Genomic DNA, 17,519 nt, shown 5'->3' with positions numbered 1-17,519 from the left:
CATTGTGCAGAGTACAAGTACAGAGACAATGATAAATAAAGCTTATTTTAACATTATTTTAAGGAAAATTAAGTTGCATTATGCTACCTTTGTTGAAGCAAATGCTAAACCTCATGTCTAGCCTTATGTGACCTAGTTGAGTTATCTGTCTGTCTGCTTGTTTTTTGGTCCCTTGTTGTTTTCTTGTATCATGTTTTAGTGGAGATTTTAAGATGCAGTCTGTGATTCTAGTGAATGGCTGTTATTCGAGTTCAACAGGCAAACAGATTGCAGCCCTCTCGCCTGTGCTCCTAAAGTAACGGGTTGATTGTGCACCCCTGTTTATGGCTTTTTCCAAGCCCCTGGACCCTAGTGGCCTATTCAACCTATTTTTGTTTTACTGTTTTAGTGAGGAAGCAAGAGCAAGCCTGTGTTGTGGGTTAATGAAATTAATCTATCTCGGATATCCTTGAAGCTGACACATATCCTTTTTTTTCTAAAAAAAGAATAAAATGTTTTAAAAGGTTAAACCCCTTCACACATGTTATCCACTTGTTTAAAGCCTGCCAGCATACTGTACTGTACATGTCAATTCAAGGATTTCCAAGACAGATTCATTTCATTAATGCCGAAAAGAAACAAACCCACCTGGGCCACCAGGCCACTAGGGTCCAGGTGGAAATGGCAGCTCATGCACCCTGTTGCACAAAACAAAAAGAGAAGCAGTGAACAACACATGCATGCAATGCACTAGTAGCATTGGCATTTTTCCTTCTGACTATTTCTGAGCGAAGACAAATGACACTATAGGCCTACTGTACATTTACAGTACATCATGGATGACCTTTGTCAACTTTTGACTGAGTATTTAATTCAAGAACAAACAAATAGACTCAAATATTTGAGGGGAAACATGCCTTTGAATGGGTGCTGCCTTTCCCACCATCTGTTTTGTCCATCAACTAGGTCCCACTTTGTTTTCCATTTACAGAAGAGTGTGTATACACAGTTTTTTTAAGCACAGACAATAGATCGGGTTTGAGGAGCAGATTAAAAAAGTGATAAGGATAAGGAACGTGGAATACACTTTTAACTGTAGCTGTAGCAACACTCTAGATATTGCACACAAACAGTTTCTAACTTTACTAGTTACAGTGCATGAAAATGCACTGTTCTGTTATCCGAAGTCTTCTTCTTCTTCTTCTTCTTCTTCCCACCAAATTTCTGTGTCTAATTCAGCTTCAACCATTTAACGTAGAAACTTCGTTCAAACTTTGTAACGTAGGTCTTGAAAAGGACACTTGAGGAATGTATTTTTCACTTTTGTAAACTTTATACTATGACATCACAATGGGCTAATTAACTTGATTTTCACCTGTATCAACTTCAAGCTGCTCAGGTCCCATCTTGAATTTCCCCTGGGGATCAATAAAGTATCTATCTATCTATCTATCTATCTATCTATCTATCTATCTATCTAAAAAGCCAGTTAAACTGATTGCACCTGTATCAACTGCTTTCTGCTCAATTAAGCCAACTCTCTCTGTGTATCTCCATTCTACAAGGATATAAGGCACATTCCATCCAACTTTCTATCCATTCATCCTCTTCAAACCATTTACTCATCCACCCATTAAACTATCCCATCAACATCCATTAAACAATCTGCCTATCAACATCCATTGAACTTTCTGTCTATCAACATCCATTACACTATCTACATTTAAACTATATACTCTGTTCAACTATTTCCTCTGCCCACAACTGTTTAAAAATAAATGTCCTCACTACAATAATTCACTATTAAATAATGTAACTATTTAAACTACTCAACTAACTGTTCAGCCATTTTAACTGTCAGTTATCAACTATGACTCCTGCCAACTGTTTCCTCTGCCCACAACTGTTTCCAAATAAAATTTGTTTTGCATTTTATGTTAATATACAGTATGTTTTGCATTTTCATGCACTGGTCATTTCCTCGAAATTACATTTTCTAGTTAACTTCTGTCATGCCACTTTCCTGAACTTCAATTTGCACTTCAAACTTGTCTACGAGCCTATCATAATAGCATGAAATATGTCAACAATGAGATATACAAAGCTTAGGAAGTTCCTATTATGCAGTATTCCCTTCATACTTTCATTATATGGTGTTTTACCCTTTCTGATGCTGAATAGCTTAATGCTGAATTTGTCCTGCTTTGAGGAAGTTTAACAGAATTCATCTTTGGTTACCTCCCCAACACATTCTGTTCCCATCCCAGTGCTCTCAATCCTTTAGAGGAAGCAGAACTCTTAACTGTCACAGTGTTTGTCCAAGGGAGGCTCACCATGGGCAAACTCAGCTCATTTTTTTTTTCTTTTTTCTTGGCTTCCTTTTGTCATTCCCCTTTTCTAACAACATGGAATCGGAAGAAAGAGGGATGGCTTGTTTTGTTTTTCTTTACACTGCACAGAATTACCTTAGTCTGCTTCAATAATACAAAAAAAACTCAAATAAATGGAAATACCAGAGGTGTGAGAGAAGTGTAAGAGACAAAAAAGAGTCTAAGAAATAATGGCGGTAGGAGGGCAACATTTCCTTTGCCAGGAAACCAGACATGACTATCGCGGATGTGTAAGGATGAATGCAACAGGCCAGGACCTTTCAGCCCAATCACTGAACCATGTAGGCACACATCTTACCCCTGTGAGCGCAAAGAACACCCTGACAAAAACCTATAGCAGACTCTCTCTCTCTCTCTCTGCTTTTCTTAGTCTTTTGCAAGTCTATTGCAACTTCCATCACTGTGATAGATGATGATGTAATTCTTTGATGAGCAATTTCTTTAGACACATACAGTATATGCCTTTGAAGACATGTCAATGTTTAAATGGTATGAATGAGTTAACAATTTCTATCAGATCTAAACTTGTGCTGTAAAGTTTTACGTTTGTATGATTTATGACAAATTAGAATAGTTCACAAATGCAGTACTCCAAGAAGGTCTACATTTGTTTAGGAAACAGGAAAAAACTGTGAGGAAGAAAAGTTGAATGCAACTGGTGACAGAAACATTCTCAATACGCGATTCTAACTTCTATTGTAGATTTCATTTTATATTCATTTGTTATATTTTGTCCACTGAGAGTACTACTGACCAAATTGAAAGACATACTCTAGTAGCAGTACATTACTTCTATGTCTGATACTACTCTGGTCCACTTACATCAGTCACTTGAGACATGAAACTGAATGTATTATAATAATGCCATAATCCCAAGTGCATGAACGTGTCTACTGCAGCAATACCTACCCCAGGGAGACAAATCTATGCGACAATCAAGTAAGTTACTTTACCATACGGATGCTCAATCAAACTCATTCCCTGTGGATCCCAGAACTTTGGTTATAAAAGCTCTTCCTCTGTCGTACTTCGATGTTGACCCTATGAGAATATGATTATTTGTGGGAGGCATCTGCCAGTGGGTCTATGTTTTTTTTTTTTTTTTTTTTGATGTGCTTTTGTGGAATTAAAATGAGGGGCAGTCCAGAACAACACTGAAAAAACAGACAAGTGGACCAATCAAACAAAATATGAACTGCCCTTGGTGGAAATCAATACTCTATTTGGAGTTTAAATTGCGCAATCAATGTGACAATCATCTGTTTTCACTGACATTAAATGGCGGTTATTAAAAAAAATCAAATAAAAAATAATAATAAAAAAATAAAGCCTGTTGTCATTTGTCCAGCAGCAGATCGATTTAAACATGGTGTTCTTGTGAAGGCTAAGCTCTATCTCACTAAAGTTGTCCAACAAGGTAAGGTTTAAGATTGATTCAATATGTGCTATATATGTACACTACAAATATATATAGTTTGTGCTGTACTCGACAATATGGGGACACTTGGAAGGAGAATATTTGGAAAACTTATTTTAGTAATGATGGGAAATAGTACTACAGTACAACTGTACGTTTGGGACCACTTAACAGACCACCAGACCAGGGAGAGGGGTATCCTAGATGTGTCTGAGCCGGCTCGGCAAGCCAGGTGTGGTGCCAGGGAGAGGTATGGAGGATGGAGGGAGTGGCAAGACCCAGGGGAGGACAGGGCAGGGGGGGAGTCACTGTTGCAGGCCACCCCACGAGCACATGTGATTGATGGGGAGAGCAGAGCAGCAGTGCTCCCAATGTCAGCCTACAATTAAATAACTCTCAACACTGACCTGGTGCTCCCCCTCTCTTCTCATCTCTCTCTCTCTCCATTCTTTCCATCTTTCTCCAAGGATGTCACCTCTCTCTCACTCCGAGTCTTTAGCTGTCTTCGGCCATTTCTTTCAGCTCTCCCTCCGTGTTCTCACTCTCCTCAGCAGCAATTTATTTTCCCTCTCTGTCATTCATTCTGTTCTGGTCCCACAGGCCCTCCTTCTTCACTAAGGGAAGCATTTACTCTTCCACTTGATTCCATTCTTCCCCTGTTTCTCTCTCATTCTCTTATCTATTTTTATTTTGTCTGCCCCCTTTTTTCTGTTGCCCTCAGTCTAACCCCATTTTTGTTTCCTCTGGCCTCATCATTCCCTTCTTTCTCTCCATCCTGCCCTTACCTATCACTCTTTCTCTACCAAGCCTTTCTCTGTGTCTTCCTCTGTCCTGCCTGTTTTACCCCCTCTGACAGACAGAGGCTGCTCTGCATTCTGGTTTGGGTCACTTCAGTGATGTGCTGTGCAGCACTAAAGCAACATTGCACACTAAAAAGAAGAAGTGTCTTCTCTGTTTTGAAATGAATACTCTCAGCTATAGACAAGTTCAGAAATTAAGGTGTGTACTTGTGGATACAATATAGATATATTGAAGTCTTCTAGAAGACACACAAGAATTTGTCTTTAAAGCTGTTATATTGATGGTATTAACAGTACAGAGGTTCTTACTTCATGACACAACTAAATTATTAAAAGGCTCAGTGGTAGCCTACTAATGAGTGATCACATGCGTTAAGCACATCCTCTAAGGTGTGCTTTCATAATATCAGTTATTTTACTATAAACTGCAACTTATTGATCATTAGATTGCAGCCTGAAGAACAAATAGCACAACCAAAGGTAGCCCTCTCTTATTGTAAAGTGGATTATTCTGTTAATGATACAAAAAACAGACAATGGGATAACAAGATACACACCTAAGCCTACATGGATGTACCTTTGTTGATCAGTTTTAAGGTCTGTGAAAATTAGTAGGTAACTGTCCAGATAGAATTGAAGTCTGTTAATGAAAGTGTCATTAAAGGGAAAAAGCCGTTCACCTTCTTTTTTCCCTTTTCAATCCAACATATCACACAGCTGACTTAGGTAACCTGAAAATGTGTAAACCTGAGACACGGAAGTCCTAACGGTCCCACAGCTTCAAAATGTACAATAAACATTGTGTCGCGTACAGCGGTGGTATGATGTGGCGTGGAGAGAGAGAGTGAGAGAGAGAGAGAGACAGGGAGAGAGAGAGAGTAGTTTACTTGAACATTGCACACACCATTGGCTGAAGCAGAACGTGCGCTGCGCTTACCCTCTTTGATTTCTACTGCCAGCACTCCATTATCGTCCTGTTTCTATTCTAAATTCATGATTATCTGGCGATTAAAGTAGTATCAGACATGTTTTTGCAACAGTGCGTCTTGTAAGGAGGACTGACCATAAGAGCGTAACTTTATAGCATCTTGCTCCCATCAACTTCTCAGTGTTAAACCCGACGCTGTGGCAGAAGGTAAGTTCCTAATCAAGTGGAGTTTGTTGTAGCAAATGCCTTCAGCTCAATTTCGAGGTATTGCCGGAAGAAGATGTTTCTACGAAATATTTTCAAGGGTAGGCTAATACATGGTGTGATTGGTGACTTATTATACAATTAGTATTCTGTGGATGGCGGTATCTCTGCAGCTCTTTTTGAGTGGTTTATCAGGGGCTGTTGCAGAATGAAGTTGCTCGCTCCGGACAAGAATATTTTATTTTACAGCGAGACTAGTACTGAACTGATCATTTAGCCTATCCTCTGTATATTTCTCCATTTAGTAGCGTAGATAATATAACGCTGTCGAATCCGCTTGTATAGGCTATTTTAACTATTTTTGGGGTTAACTGCCCTCATAATATATCCGAGCGTCGCGGAAACATTGAACAGGTGCGTCGAATTCAACCCAACTTCCTTCATGGAGACGTGTGTGTTATGTACCAATAGGTTACAACTTAAAATGCATCTGAAACAACAGGCAGCTGTATCGGTCATGAATCAATAGCATGCTTGAACAACATTTGTCTACCCTGGAATAAAATAAAGAAAATATTTAACGCAGTCGTCACAAGAATCACCAAAATAGCGCGCTTGTTGTTGACATAACATATTTTCCAAAACATTATTTCGAAAATGCATTTTACACATAGTCTAACAATTTACTGAAGGAACAGCCTGTGGACTTGCGACATTGCTCAGTGTGTGTGTGTAGCAGCATCCCGTCCATGAGTTGGTGTAGTAGCCCATTTGCAAACTCAGAATAGGGCACTATATAATCTCTGCACCCAGTTTCAGGCAGATCACAGGCAGTGGAATTATGGGTCAAAGGGCTTTGTAGTTTTAATATATCTGACTAGTTTTTTCCTGATATAATAGGCATATGATGATCCCAGACTATATGTTCAGAGGAAAAGTTCACATATTATTTCAGTTTTGGAAAAGAAAGTTATGATAACATGTGGAACAGATGGTACCTAATGATTTCAGTGTAGGCCTTGGCCTCTAACCATACAGAGTAGCGTAGCATACAAATAATAATAGAAAAAAATAGTTGTTTTACAATGCCCTTCATCAGTTTCATCTGTGTCTGTTTAATTAAGGCATTAGTGGAAACACTCGAAGAAGATTAGGTAATAATCTTGTCCATGGTCAGGAATTAAGTTAACTATTAATCAACATCTGCCTGAATATCATCATGTGCATGTTTCATATTGAAGAGACTAACCAACATGTCTTTCTTTATTCAGCTTTATTTATGTGCCTCCTAATAGAAGGTTCAACCACTTTTCATTTATGGGTAGCCTATTCCTCCTTAATCCTACTTGTGATATAAAATATTATATTTTTAGCTCATCGTTTAGGAGAGATAGCTCTTATAAGGGCTTTGCACACTCAGACGTTGTTTATTGATCCTGTCCTGTTGATATAGTGCAGAAAGGTTCCATACACTCTTCTTCACTTTCATTAGTTGCAGTGTTAGCGGTATCTTGCTTAGGCGTTTAAGGATTTCATCTTGACCATATATATGTAATCTGCCCCATTTGAACGACTGATGCATTTTACTTTGACACCTCTTTTTTTATCTATTTACTGATTTTAATGAAATCCATGTTTGAAGGACTGCCATGTCCAATCCATTGATGAGAACAGGTCATTATGGACAGGCAATGCCTTAGTTCATTGGTTCATTGGATTCCATTCAGTCTGCCTTGTTGGTGAATTTGCTGGAATGATGTGGTAAATGACCTCTGGCAAATGGCCAATAGACTCATAGAGCAATAGACAGGTTAGGAAATGCCCAAGTTTATCAAAGCTGAAGTGTGAGCTAATTGTTCATTATTAAGGATAGAAAGCCTGCTCTTTACAATGTGTGATGGATCCAAGTTGATTTTGTATGTGACTTTTTAGTAACGACAAGAAGCAACAAGTAAGTTAAAGGTATATTTATATTGGAGTGATTGAGATCATAAATCATCACATGCAACCTTAGTCTGTGAAGAAACACCGAGCCTAACAATATTTCTCTCTCCACTGATCTCACTGTAGATTTCAGAAGAATATGTACAGTAGCAGGGGAGCCACCCTAAGTATGTACCTTTGAATTTTTGTTGTGCGGCTGTTTCTAGAATTCTCTCTGTGATGAAACTGACCTGATATCCATTGCTTTTTCCAATTTAAGCATGTTGACAGTGACTGATGAGAGACTGATAGAACAGGTGGTGTCAGGGTGACTTATATGGTGCCATGAAATGACTAATGATGAAAAGGAGTCCCTCCTCCGCTCTGCTTAAAGCGGGATTTTATGTTATGTTTTCCATTGCCCTAGAGCGCATATGAATATGTCAGGGTCTGAAGCTGACAGTAAGACAAGCTAAGCTAAGCTTAGCCTTTCTTGACTGTACATTTGTTTTGTTTGGTTATGGTCCCTCCTCGCACTGTTTGCCTTCAGACTGTGAAATGAGCAAGCTTGTTGAGGGGCACATGAAAGAGGGAAAATGAACCATCGGATACTAAGCACCAGTAATCCCGTTGTGAAGCTGGCGAATGGGATTAGAAGAGTGAGAGGGGAACGGAGGAAGCAGAGGGAAAGAGTGGTGTGAGGAATATGGGGCTTTTCTGGAGTTTATTACTCCTTTTCTTTATATATTCAACTCTCATTTCTTTCTTTTCCCTTACGATAGGCCTACATCTCATCTTTTCTCCCTTCACTCCCAAGCCAGTGGTTCACAGAACATGTATTTCAGAATGTGTTCAGCTTCCATCAAGGACTCTCCTTAAAGGCAAGGGCACAGCATTAACAATTCATTATCATGTTATTTTTTTTATATAAAACACTTTTATTGGTTCTGAGTTTATATTTGCTGAGAGAAAATTCACAAACTGGTGTTTTTTACAAGGTTGTTGCAAATAAGAAATTATAAATCTCATTAACACCGATGTTTGGAGTTCAAGTCTTGTTTTGTGTACACATGTGAGACCTAGGGTGGTCATATATCTGGATAAATGACTAATGACGATAAGTATCGTGCCTGGATGAGATGTATAGGAACACTTTTCTTTCACTGCCATGAGACCCAAAGTTAATTATGTTAATTATGCTGTAGTCTTGTTTGAAAGCCCTTGCTTATCTTTTGCTAAGATACAAGATTTATTTTTACACTGAGAAACAACATGTGACAATAAAACCATTGGCATGTGGTTTACAATCCTATTGACTAGGTCCAGCATAAGGCCAATACACCACTGGCTTTTGTAAGTTTGACGTCCTTATAAATGCTCTGATACAGAAACCCAGACCATGGACTGTTTCAGTGGGCTTGCAGTGCCCTGAAGCCAGTTCTGCTCCACTTTCTACCCACATCATTACATGTCGAAGCCAAATCAGAAAGTTTGCCTCTTTTTTTTTATGAGTGTCTATTTTTTTGAAAAATGGCCCGCCTCCACACTGTGCCACAGAGTTTTTGGTCTTCACACCAAGAAAACGTGTGATACAACTCTAACCTTGAAAGTCTCCAGCAGGTCAAAAAATCGGTGGACTGGGAATTGGGAGCAACTGTCTTAAAAAATATTAAAAGGAACATGTGTGTCCTAAATACTGACAGTTCTGGCCAGGGCAGCGGCAGTCAGGTTGATAAGAAAGGATTACAACCCTGAGGAGGTGCACTAACACTGTAGCTCACATCATCTCTCTCTCTCTGAGAACACACATTCACCCCCAGTTGGAAATGTTGATACGCCTGTTAACCCTTAGATGCAAAAGTGGGGTCAAAAATTACCCCAGCGGTTGTTTTTTTTGCAATATCTTGGTAATTTTAAATTGTTATCGTTTAATCTTCCATGTATTCCTCAAATAGGTTGTCTTTGACATGAGGCCATTTAGATTTTTATCTAATTGGTGCATTTTTTTGTATCAGTACCACACTTTTCCATACAGTGGGGTCAAAAATGACCCCAAGCATTTTCTATGGAATTTCAAAGGTTAACCCTAGGAATATTTTTATCAACTTTGACTATCAGGTATACTTTTACTGATGTATTATCATCAACTTTTCATTACATATCAATGTAGGTGTCATAGGAAATTAGAAAAAACTACATGTTGCCCTGAGGCAACATTGAACCATAACGGACTCACATATGGCCATACCAAATATACTAAATAGGGAAGCACCTGTATATGTGAAGTGCATGAGTGTGCTTAATGCAGTTTTATAGAATGTCATGAGTATGTGCCTTGACTATCATACCAACATGCATGCCTTTTTGGTGTTGCGGTGAAACTGCAGACTTGCTATCCTGTAGCCCCAAGTTTGAGGCCTGATCCCTCTATTTGCTATAGGCCTACCCCCTGTATTTCTCTTTTGAGACAAATTGCTTACTAAACTTTCAGAAAGTCAGGTGCAGATCTCAGAGAGAAAGTGGATGTTGTAATGTGTGTGTGCATGAGTGTGCATCAGTACGCATACAGTACATGCATACAGTAAGTATGCAAACTCATGGATGTGTGTGTGTGGTTGTGTGTGTATATGTTTACTGTACCTGAGAATGTTTGGGGATATTTATGGAGCTTTTAACTAGTAAATAACAGTGATTTTGATGATTTCATATGATAATTTGTATTATTATAACTGCAATCTGTAAAATATTGATTTTCATTCCACAATGGTACAATGTTGTCTGGCGGCAAAAACTGAGTTTAAAATGAGATTTTTGTTAAGTATGAGATTTGTAATGCTTTGGAAACCAGATAAATATGTTTGTGTTAGTGTTAAGTTATAAGGATAGGTGTTTTAAAATAATAAGTTAGCTTCTTAAAAATAGGAATTATTTCACTTTTTACCGTTATGGTATGTTGCGTTATGTTGCCATGAGGCAATCTTAAAAATATATCCAAATTAAAAACATAAAAATTATTATTATTATTATTGTTCTCATCATTATCATCATCAAATCATCATCTTTAGCCAAAATGAAAGAAATTTCTTAAGTTTACAGCATAAAATGGATTCATTCTAATTGGGGTTATTTTTGACCCCACTCATGGAAGAGTGTAGGTGTTGGTATGTCATGCATCTAAGGATTAATTGGGAGAATATGATAATATAAGGTGTTTAAGCAAAGCAAAAAGAGCATGTCCATATAAATTTCAACAGGATGTGGTGTTTGCTGTTTTCTGCTTAGCTTGGGGCAGGAAACTGCAGAAAGGACTTAGCTAGCGTGTGTATGTGTGGGTAGAGAGGGGTCACTTTATGCCGAGGCAATTATCTCCACGGCCCAGGCACCTGCCAATATGTAGAGGAGTGAAAAAGAGAGGCCAGGGAGGAAATAAATGAGAGCTGGGCATCACAGAGCTTCCGCCAATACAGCCCCCTTCCAGGGATTTCTCTTGTGTGAACTTTGAGTGCTCTTTCTCTGGTTGACTTAAATTGGCCTCTGGTCTGTTCCTTCATGTTCTTCTTTCAACAGAGGCAAGGGGTGGTAAATAAAAAAGGGAGGTTTGATTATACACTCTTATCTTTTCATTTCAGTTAGAGCCTTTTCTCATAAATGTTTAGCTCATTCATTCATTCAGAAATCTGTGCAACCTGCTAAATACTTTACAAAGACAGCAATAAACACTGCATTGGTGAGAATGTCTGCAGCTTTGTTAATTTTTATCATGTTGACTTTCCTTGCAAAATAGAGGGGAGTATACATTATATATAATAAAATTGAATTAATATTAAGAAAACAAATAGTATCAAAATGTCATCAAACATCGAAATCTGTTCAAGTAATGATTACCAAATGATTATGATTTGCCAAATCATTCAGTTCTGGGCCATATCTTCTGACAGTTATTCAAGGAAAGGCAGTTATTTGAAACTTGACAAGAAATTGACAAGAGAAACAGGGTAAAAACACTTGTGAACTGGTTATAAAATGATGTGTACAGTATGTGCTGAACAACCAACATCCTCACTCAAAATCCATTGTGAAAAGCAATGTATCCTATACATGCCATTTGTCATATATATTGTAGCTTAGTGGAATGAAGAGACCACTGAATACTAGTCAGTTGTGTTAAAGTTAGTTGTCAAACCAATGATATGGCCTGCAACCTTCTCAGTATGTGTGTCTAATGATGGTGTGTTTTGTAGATGGGAACAGTGCAGCCAACACTAGAGCACACTGACACACTCCTGTAGATGTCAAGGGAGAACGTCCGTGTAGATGTCAAGGGAGAGTCCGTCATGTTGCTGACAGCTCAGATTTATTTTTAATCCCATGGACTAGGACACACAAACACACACACACACACACACACACACACACACACACACACAGAGAGATCATGTGCCTTGTTACTCTTGAGTGGCAAACCTGCCATTCCTCTCTGCTCTTCAACAAGGAGAGAGAATGTGACACAGCTAATGACCTTGGCATGGTAATTCTCAGGTAATGGGGGTATTCAGGCACTGAAACAGCTGAACGTCTCTCAATTTGTATTCCAAACACCTGTGCCCTGCACCAGTTTTTATATAACACAAATCACTTTGCTTGTGCTGTGTACACTGAGACGGTGGTTCATTTTCGCTTATGCTTATTAACACTTAACCTCAATCAATTCTGTGATGTCAAAGTCAGAGAGCGGGGGCGTGTGCTTATACCTGAAGGACAGTGTTCTGACTATATTTACCACACCTACTGTCTGTTCATTCACAGCCCTCATCAGTAGTAGGAAAGGCCATTATCATTGCATCAGCAGGCATATTACTTGTATAAAGTGACTGCGGTCACCGTGGCAATTTTGCTGATGGCAGTACCCAGCTTCCCCCTCACCCCCACCGCACCCTACCCACTTTCTCTGTCTCACACAAGCTGTCTTTCTGTCTCTGTTCTGATAGGTGCCAATTACTACACCCCTCTTGTGAAGAAGGAAGACTTTCTCATCAGTGGCCGTTCCCTGTCTCAACACTCAATGACAGTCTCCTGTTCTCAAAGCGGGCAATATTTTCATTGCTGTCACCCACAATCAAAGCCTCAGAGTGACAATTCCGCAACTCCCAGGTCTAGACCATCTAAAGCAGTCACAGAATCATCAACCTATCTTGTCCTTTCCCCTTGATTTTTCTTTCTGGGGGCAGAGACAGTCAACACTGTTATTGAACTACTCAACTGTGGTGGTGATTGCTGATGGACCACCAGATGAGATTTTGTGGACCTTGTGTGTGCAGAGCGGTCTGGCTTTTGGCCGCACTGCTCTCGCTCAGGGACACTGGGTCTTGGGGTCTGACCTCTGATACTGACGCTCTTCAGTCAGGTCCACAAGCAGATGAGGACTCTAGGGAAACACACCACAGGCAGAAAAGAAGCTGGGTGTGGAATCAGTTCTTCGTTCTGGAGGAGTACACAGGCAATGATCCTCTTTATGTTGGCAAGGTAAGATATTTTTATCTTCATCTTTATGCAAAGATCTGTCTTCATTAGATGCCATACTCAGATGAGACTGAAGTAAAGATCTAAATAAAACAGTATGCTCAGAGGAAAGCACTTTCAAAAGGATTGTGTACAAATTAAAGCAGGGTGGGTAATAGAGACATTGAGGTGGCACTAATGAGCAAAAATATTGAAGCAATGAAACTGACTAAAGTAATTTTGTTGGTCATCCAGATTCTGCTAGCCTTTTTTTACCATAGACATGGATCTAAAAGGGATTACATGGGATTAATATTATAATTAATTCATTCCTTAATAACTTACAAATTGATACTAACCAGTTTGAACAAAACAATTATATATCAATAATAATAACAATATATCCATCAATGCCACAACAAAAATATCTGGAAACTATTGAAATCACATGGTTTCCCCTTAATTTAACTGCCTGGCCAATCCTTATGCCTTTGTACACTTTCCTTTAGATAGAGGAGAAAGTTGTAGATTGAATATGTGAAGTGAATTGTATTTTTTATGCCATGTCCATTTTGATTATAAGTCTAATGTAATTATCTAGTTAATGTATGAAGTTGTCTAATAACCAATTTGAGATTAGAGAATTAATACATAGGGTAAAATCATATCAAATCAATCTTTGAAAATAATTAAGGAAACTGTCTCCAACAATTGTGTTACTTATTTAAATAATAAAAACAAAAATGCAAAAATGCTTTTTTCTAGCATCTGCTGGAATAATTTACTTAAAGGAGAATTCCGGTGTGATTTTGACCTAAAGTGTCTTGAAACATGATACCGAGTGTGAACGTATGTCTCATAGCTCACCTCAGCTTGTCCCCTGCACTCAGAAATCTGGCGCTAGTTAGCCAATGCTACCAACAGGGTTTTGTTGTGGTGCCTCGGGCATCGGCCTAGCCATGCAAATAAATCACTGTTTTACACCATTTACGAGGCTCAAAGTAGCTCCATACTTCATTGGTAGACTTCCGAGGGCCTTGACATTTAAAACGGGACATGGAGAACTTTGAAAAACCACTGGTAGATTGCTTTACAAGACGATTTATACAGACAGTACCTTAAGGAATTTTATCATTCGACGCCATCTTGAATTTAGTCACGATAAGTAGAGCGACGAGTACGAACAAACAGGGAATGATAAGGGGCAGTGGCGTAACAAACCAATGGTTGGCCCAGGGTGACTTCCATTGTTTAATGCAAAGGGCCTGAGGCACCGAAGTAGTTTAGTAACACACGACTACATAGTAGTAACACACGACTACATAGGATCCATTACATGTAAAAACATTAAAAATTATTTTATTAACAGCCTGCAGGCCAGGGTAATCTAATATTACTGCATTAACATCAACTCGCATGGAATTATGGGAACACTCAATGCACTCAATGCGCCTCTTCAACACTCTGCTGAAACTGCAAGCGTAGATTGCTTGCTTATAAACTCACACTGCGCAGAAACAAAACTTAATGTAGCCTAACTTATTTAACCGTGCAGAAACCAAATAAAATCATTCATATGCATACAATCCCCAATATGCGTGATCTAGGCTATTAGAAGGCCATCTTACGAGCCTTTCGTTGTGCAAAATCGTTAACGATGTTCGCAATATTTAATGCTCTGGCTCTCGTATTTTCAATGGACAGGATAGCTAACCCACTGAGCCTCTCCTGCCCCATGCTGCTCCTTAGGTAGGTATAAGTTTGAGTTTGGAAAAAGATCGCCACACTGTTGCCACAGTCACAGCCAATGTCAGAAACAACATGAGAGCAGTACACACTTCCCCGAATGTGGATGTTACACTGTCATAATCTACCACCAGCATTTTGGCAAGTGGAAAAATAGATGACTTCTGTGAAATCTCTGTTTTAAAGCAAGACCTGAATTAGAGTAGTTGTGTTGAGAATGTCGGTGCAATGTCCCTGCTATAATGGTCTGACAAACGTCTTGCCTTTTCAAGCAGTTCATCACCTGCGAGTTGAAGGGTTATAGGACGTAAAGACTCAAACACATGACAAGTTTCCCGCATACTTGCAAATCTTTGGGAGAGCTGACTGATTAAGATGTCCAGAGTTGCATTAAATACCTGCACTTTGAAGTATCTCTCTGCATCGGTTAAGCGCTCATCTTCCGATAGTTCGTCAAGTGACGCTTCACTCTCCGTGCTCTAACATTTTCAAATGTTTGCGAGCGTCTGCGCTGTAGCCTTGGCCTGGTCAAAGGCACGCCGGTAGTCAGAAAGGACCTGTATAGAATTTTCCAGCAAATGCATTGCGGGGGTAGCGACGGGCCCCGGGAGGTCACGGGCCCTGGTGCGACTGCACTTGCTGCACCTACTATAGTTACGCCACTGATAAGGGGTCAGATTCCAAAACGAATTCCGTGGAAATGCATGGATTCAGTTGCTTCCAGTAGCAGCAACTGGAATCCATGCATTTCCACTGAATTATTAGGCTACTTTGAGCCTCGTAAATGGTGTAAAACAGTGATTTATTTTCATGGCTAGGCCGATGCCCGAGGCACCACAACGAAACCCTGTTGGTAGCATTGGCTAACTAGCGGCAGATTTCTGAGTACAGGGGACAAGCCGAGGTGAGCTATGAGACATACGTTCACACTCGGTATCATGTTTCAACACACTTAAGTTCAATATCACACCGGAATTCTCCTTTAAAATTAAACTGTAATATTTCTAAGTGACACAAAAGCTTTATATTTTATCTTCTATTTTATTGAAGCAATTTTACTTTCCGTTCCTTTAATGTTAAGATTGGTTTGATCTTTCATGCTACATGCTACTTTCATGCTGTAGGCTGCTGAAGGGAGGTTTGTAACTTGATTGGCTGCTTTTGACAGGTGTAAATTGTTTGTGTGCACTGTAAAAAAAAAAGTGATCTCTGTAGACAGCCCAGGCTCCAAAAACGGCAACAAAAACAACCTGGGCAAACCTAGCCCATAAAAACATAACAAACTGTTCCAGCAAATCACAGACAAGATGCGCGTTTAGAAGAATTTGAATTGCACGGAAGCAGCACAGGAGGGAGGGGGAGGAAAGAGCAAGCTAGCTCTCTGTTTTGTTTGAAAGTCAACAGAAGTGATGTTACCCAGCATCGCTTAGAGCACCTTTAAGTAAGCTTTATGCTGATTGGCTTCTTTGTGGCCAAAGACCATTCACAAATGCCTCCAGCAACTTCTACCTGAATCTCCAACTCAAAGTGATAATGTAACATGTGGAGGGGGTGATAGTCAGAAGAATGGATTACATCACAGTCTGTATTTGTGTCACAGTCTGTCTTTGTTCAGATTCACCCGTTTTTTTGTGGTAATTTCAAAGTCCAAAATTTGCAAATGTTTCCGGTTCATGATGGCTTGCATGTGGCCATGCACTGAACTCTCCTTATTCAACAAAGCAAAGATAAAAACGGCTTTCCATTTTATGCCATCTTTAAAGAAACTTCAAAATGAAGGAAGCAGTATAGATGAATAAACAAAATAAAAAATTTGACCTCAGTGGCCAAACAATGGGATTTTGTCTGTAATTCACCAGTGTTCTGCCCATACACGTATGAACATTCCACTTGTGCACTGGCCTCTAAGTAAATAGGCAATAACTGAAGTGGTCCCAACATGGCCGCCTCTGTGGTGTCAGTTTTAGAATAAGAGAAACGTTCTAATGAGGAGACACAGCACTCAAAGAATCCTTCACAGAAAGGTATGTTATCTATACATATCCCACACCTTCTGCCACCAAAAGTCGACATGTGAATACACTGTGCCAGACAGTCATGTGATATATTATGAATACATTGTGCCAATCATGTGTTATGATCTCACAGCTTGGTGTTGTGAAGTCTTGCACACGTGCGGTGTGCGGTTGCCTGATTACGAGCCCAAAGTGCATTGCAAGATGGCCGCCGAGTGAGGGGACTTGCCTAAAAGGACTTTGACTCTATCCAACGTTCTTTTGAGATCAGTGCCTTACTCTTTGCCTGCCAACCAGGGGTGCGGTTCCCATGCAACTATATGGAGGTTAGCTTTTTACTGACATGGTACGATGCATCGTTCAACTAACCAGCATCAAAATTACGGCTGTTTCCCAAAACTGTTGTACTAACATAGTACTTTGTAAGTTTGAACCATGATAGTTTCCAAACTTCAGTAGTCTGGACTAAGGTGGTTAATGACGTATAGTAGTACGTGGACTGGCACAGCTGCAAATATACCTCTGAAATTTGCCTACAAAAAGGAACTAACGCTGCCATCTTTGCCCATATAAAGAGATCCGGGTGTTAATTGAAGCTAACTACCTATGACAAGTTGC

General features: G+C 39.5%; 1 protein-coding gene across 2 annotated transcripts in view; it reads left to right on the top strand.

Moving 5' to 3' along the window:
• The first annotated feature begins 5,509 nt into the window (after positions 1–5,509).
• LOC125309716 (cadherin-7-like) overlaps positions 5,510–17,519 on the top strand; it is a 75,731-nt gene continuing 63,721 nt past the window's right edge. The window contains exons 1-2 of one of the 2 annotated variants that reach the window (XM_048266795.1): positions 5,510–5,721; positions 12,630–13,164. In XM_048266795.1, the coding sequence (XP_048122752.1) occupies positions 12,919–13,164 (246 nt within the window). In that variant the 5' untranslated portion in view covers positions 5,510–5,721; positions 12,630–12,918. Of the gene's footprint in view, positions 5,722–7,815; positions 7,830–12,629; positions 13,165–17,519 lie in introns of those variants that run through there. The other variant, XM_048266796.1, reaches the window with a different exon arrangement.

Source organism: Alosa alosa, chromosome 16 (genome assembly GCF_017589495.1).
Source record: "Alosa alosa isolate M-15738 ecotype Scorff River chromosome 16, AALO_Geno_1.1, whole genome shotgun sequence".
NCBI classification, from domain to species: Eukaryota; Metazoa; Chordata; class Actinopteri; order Clupeiformes; family Clupeidae; genus Alosa; species Alosa alosa.
The sequence above is the reverse complement of the archived record's forward strand: the minus strand, read 5'-3'. Positions and strand labels throughout refer to the sequence as shown.